Genomic DNA, 5,000 nt, shown 5'->3' with positions numbered 1-5,000 from the left:
GTAGGTGAAGCACAAAAGTGTTTAAGAATACGAGCCACAGAGAGAGAGAGAGAGAGAGAGAGAGAGAGAGAGAGAGAGAATAGGATGAATGTCAAAGGGCAATAACCGTGTGGAGAAAAAAAAACAATAAAGGTTTCAATCTAGGGTCAAGGTGACATTAAAATATTTTCGTGGAATTTCTTCTCTCCGTGCGTAACTGGAAAGAAGAAAGGGAAGGAAGTGGGGGAAGAGAAATGAGGAGGGAGAAGGGAGGAGAGGGAAGGATCGTGCAGAGAAAGAGAAGCAGAGGGAAGAGGAAAGATACGAATTAACAGAAAGGAAGGGAAAGGAAAGGAATCTGAGGGGAAAGGGAAGTTAACGAGAGAAGTGAAGAGATGTGAGGGGAAAGACAGGACTGATAAAGTAAGGAAAGGAGGAAGAGAGGAAGAAATGTGAAAGTAAGGGAAGAAAATAGGAATGGGGAAGTGAAAGGACGGGAAGGAAAAAGGGAAGGTTTGTGAAATTGAAATGAAGGGAAGAGGAGAGAAAGGAAAGATGTAAAGAAGTGGAGAGGAGGGAAAGGAAAAAGAAGAGAAGGTGAGAAGTGAAGAGAAAAGAAAGTAGTGAAGAAAAGGAGAGAAATACGTGAGTGAAAAATGAGAAGAGAATATAAAGGGAAGAAAAAAGAAAGGAGATAATGAAAAAGGAAACGTGATAATTGAGAGCATGCAAGGAAGGAATTTGTATTGAATTAAGAATGCCGAGAGGAGGAGGAGGAGGAGGAGGAAAAAGAAAATGAGCAGCCCTTTTCCCCTCCCTTAATCATCCCCTCACTCTCCACGATTACCTCTTCACCCTCTTACACCTTAAAATATTCGCCAGTGAGTCCTTAAGCGGCTTTTCGCACCCTAAAATCAGACATCTTCACCCTAAAACAGGAATACAAATCAGACCCTAAAATAAAGAAAAAAAATGAAGGCATCCTAAATATGAAATGTTCCTATTCTGAACCAAATCATCGTATCCTAAAAGACAATTTATCACCCTAAAACGCATTTCTACACCCTAAAAAAATACCGTCACCCTAAAACGAATAACCAAACACCATACTACTACTTTAAGCGGTTCTTCACACCCTAAAATCAGACATCGTCACCCTAAAACCCTAAAACAAGAACCTAAATCAGAGACTTTGAAATAAACCTAAAAGAAAAAAAAAAGAAAAAAAATCGACATGCTAAAAACGAAATCTTGTTACCCTAAAGGACAATTTATTACCCTAAAACGCATTTCTACACCCTGAAAATAAGACTGTCACCCTAAAACGAATCTGCAAACAAGTACCATAACATCACTTTTAACCCCTTCAGAACCAGGGCGTGTTTCCATATTCATTCTGTTACTTCATACGACTTCAGAAACTTATGTCAAGATTAAAATGGTGAGAATTCTGGCCATATAATCTTCTGACATCCATAGACTCTTACTAATGTCAATAAAATCGTGTAATCACACCAAAAACTCATCGTAAAAATGCGTCCCAGTACTGAGGAGGTTGATAGGATACTTCTATACGCACTAAAATACTTGACTCTCATTCATATTGAAGTATTTGCATCCTAAACCACCAAAGTATGATTTTTATACACACTTAAGACACCCTAAAGTGCTACACTCATGTTAAAATGTATCTACACATACTGAAACGCAACTTTACCAGAAATACTCCATTAAAGATTAAGATTATCATATGAGCTCTCTCTCTCTCTCTCTCTCTCTCTCTCTCTCTCTCTCTCTCTCTCTCTGTACACTCTGATCATGTCTATTCGTCTTGTTAATGGTGGGTTATCCTTCATCCTAAATCAGTGTCCTCCCTTATTCTTCCCCTCACAAACACACACACACGCACGATCTAGGTCAAGGCGTGTGTGTGTGTGTGTGTGTGTGTGTGTGTGGAGGCGACGTCTGCGTGTTTTACTGCCTGATATCAACAAATGGTATGTTCTTTTTCACCATCCAATACCACCACCACCACCACCACCTTATATTTTTTTTTCTTTCCACCTACCCATCTTCATCATCACTACCTATTCTTTCATCATCACAACCATCATTACTACCTTTGTCCGTACCTTACCACCACCACCACTACCACAACCACCAATACCACTACTACTACTACTACTACTACTACTACTACTACTACTACTACGTACTACTATAACACACATCAACGTTATTATCACAAATTGGAGGCAAGAAATCCATGTCAAAAGGAATGTAAAATAAGGAGAAGGGAGAGGAAGGAATGACTGACGGGGATGACACACGAAGGGAAGACGAGGAGGTGATGGAGGTGAAGAGTGGAGAAGCAGAGTGGAATGAGTGAAATGGGAGGGAGAGAATGTGGAAGACGAGAGGGGACAAGTGAGGGGAAAGGAAGAAAAAGAGATGGAAGGGGGATGAGAAAGACTGAAGAAATGAGAGGTAAGGAGAGAGGAAGAGAAAGAAGATGGAGGAAAAAAAATAATGATAATGAAGAATAAGAAGGGATGTAAGAGGAAGGAGAACAAGAAACATGTGTGGAGATAAGCGAATGAAGCGAATGAGAGAGAGAGAGAGAGAGAGAGAGAGAGAGAGAGAGAGAGAGAGAGAGAGAGAGAGAGAGAGAGAGAGAGAGAGAGAGAAAGGAAACAGAGGAAGAAAACAAGAAAGAATAAGAAGAAAAAAGGGATAAATTTAAGATAAAAACACCCAAAACAAAAACAAAACACAGATAATGAAGAGAATGAATGACAGTAAGAGGACGAGGGAGGAGGAGGGAGAGCGAAGGAAGAGAAAGAAGAATGATGGGGAGGAGAAAAGGGCAAAGAGGAGGAAGGAAGGAGGAGGACAGGAGGTGGTGTTGGCCTTCCTTCTCCCGACCTGAAACGCGGAGTAACAGGAGGAGGAGGCGAGAGAGAGAGAGAGAGAGAGAGAGAGAGAGAGAGAGAGAGAGAGAGAGAGAGAGAGAGAGAGAGAGAGAGAGAGCAAAGGAAGAGGAAGATGAATGACGGAAAGGAGAAAAGGGCAAATAGGAGGAAGGAAGGAGGAGGACAGGAGGTGGTGTTGGCCTTCCTTCTCGTGACGTGATTCTGTAAAACTGGGTCAGACATAACAAGTTAATGGAGCAGCGGGGCGTTTAAATGTCGAGGTGAGAAGAGACGAGGGAAGGAGAGGCAGACACAGGCCTCTTCTGGTGTGACAAGCGTGTGGTGCAACAAATGCCAGTATTCAAAGACGCTCTGCTCTCTCACAATTATTTTCAAAGGCCACAGAGATCACTTGTAGGATTTTTAAGCGTGTTCCTGCTTATGGTAATATAGAAATCTTGTTAATCTGTCTCTAGAACGATAAAAACACTCTTAAAAACATCGTGTAACTTATAAAAAACGCCTGTATTCAAAATCCTTGTTCTCTCTCACGTCGACTATATTCAAAGACCACAGAGACAAGTAATAGGGTTCTCAAGAGTGTTCCTTTTGATGGTAATGTAGGAATTTTGTTAATCTGTCTCTAGAACCATAAAAACATCCTTAAAATATCGAGTAACTTATTAAAAGCCTGTATTCAAAACCGTTATTCTCTCTCACCTCGATTATTTACAAAGGCCACAGAATTGATTGGCCTGGTTCTCAAAACTGTCTCTCTTATTAATGACGTAGAAATCTTGATAAAATATATGAACGATTTATTATATTTTGTACTGGAATTATCTACAAAGTGATACATAATTTCTTTAAGCAACTGTGTCGATGGGTCACAATTTGAGATAGAGTATATGCGAGTAAGGAAACGTAAATTAGCATATGTGAGTAATGAAACGTTGTAAATTATAAACGTTTACTTAGAGCGGACACATTTGTTAGTGGAGTAATATCTTTATATGGAACTTTTTGATGTGTGTGAGTATAGTAGTAGTCGTAGTAATAGTAGTAGTAGTAGTAGTAAAAGTAGTAATAGTAGTGGTGGTGGAGGTAGTATTATTGGTAGTAGTAGAAGTAGTAGTAATAGTAGAAGTAGTAGTAGTAGTAGTAGTAGTAGTAGTAGTAGTAGTAGTAGTAGTAGTAGTAGTAGTAGCAGTAATAAGTAATAGTAGCAGTCAAGGACAAAGAACAAAATTAGCCCCATAAACCTTGGATTCATCATTAGTGCCCACACTTATCGTGACATATACCCTCACATCCCCCCCTTCATGCACAAGGTCACGCGTCGATAGATGGCGCTATGTGGGTCACTGGGTCATCACGCTGGACTGGGTCACGTGACAACCCCGCCCCCCTTATCCCAACCATACTCCGCCCAACCTTCAGTCACGCCCGTCAGTCACAAGTCACGGTGATTAGTTAGTCAATTTTAGTTATTTGCGTGGATTGATAGAGAAGAGAGAGAGAGAGAGAGAGAGAGAGAGAGAGAGAGAGAGAGAGAGAGAGAGAGAGATGAGGGGAAATACTCACCCAAGCTTGTCCCTCCCCAGGAAATTGAAGGCACATTTCATCACATCTGTGCTTCTCCTTCTCGTTCAAAGGGCGACACCTGCAACACAAAGCAACACTTAGTACACACACACACACACACACACACAGATAGATAGATAGATAGTTTATTGACCACAAAACACACATTGACACACAGACAGGAGTACCCGAACCCAACATACAGTAACACATGTACTCATTCAACGCAGTCATTCACGCAACACACTTATTCAATATAAACAAACAGTAGCACACGCAACACTCCCATCCATCACTATCTTTATTATTTCTATTTTTGTAAAGAGAGAAAAGAGAGAAAGTGGAAAGACTGACATACATACATACATACATAAACCCTCTCTCTTACTACTACTACTACTACTACTACTACTACTACTACTACTACTACTACTAGTACTACTATTATTATTATTACTACTACTACTACTACTACTACTATTACTACTATCATACAACAACAACAACTACTGTTAGTACTACAAC

At 40.3% G+C, this 5,000-nt stretch overlaps 1 protein-coding gene across 7 annotated transcripts in view; it reads right to left on the bottom strand.

Annotated features, from left to right (window-relative positions):
* LOC123506015 (kinesin-like protein KIF12) overlaps nucleotides 1-5,000 on the bottom strand; it is a 42,510-nt gene that overhangs the window by 21,897 nt on the left and 15,613 nt on the right. For all 7 annotated transcript variants that reach the window (XM_045257824.1, XM_045257823.1, XM_045257830.1 and 4 more), the window contains exon 4: nucleotides 4,476-4,554. In XM_045257824.1, the coding sequence (XP_045113759.1) occupies nucleotides 4,476-4,554 (79 nt within the window). The remainder of the gene's footprint in view (nucleotides 1-4,475; nucleotides 4,555-5,000) is intronic.

This window comes from Portunus trituberculatus, chromosome 19 (assembly GCF_017591435.1).
Source record: "Portunus trituberculatus isolate SZX2019 chromosome 19, ASM1759143v1, whole genome shotgun sequence".
NCBI classification, from domain to species: domain Eukaryota; kingdom Metazoa; phylum Arthropoda; class Malacostraca; order Decapoda; family Portunidae; genus Portunus; species Portunus trituberculatus.
The sequence above is the reverse complement of the archived record's forward strand: the minus strand, read 5'-3'. Positions and strand labels throughout refer to the sequence as shown.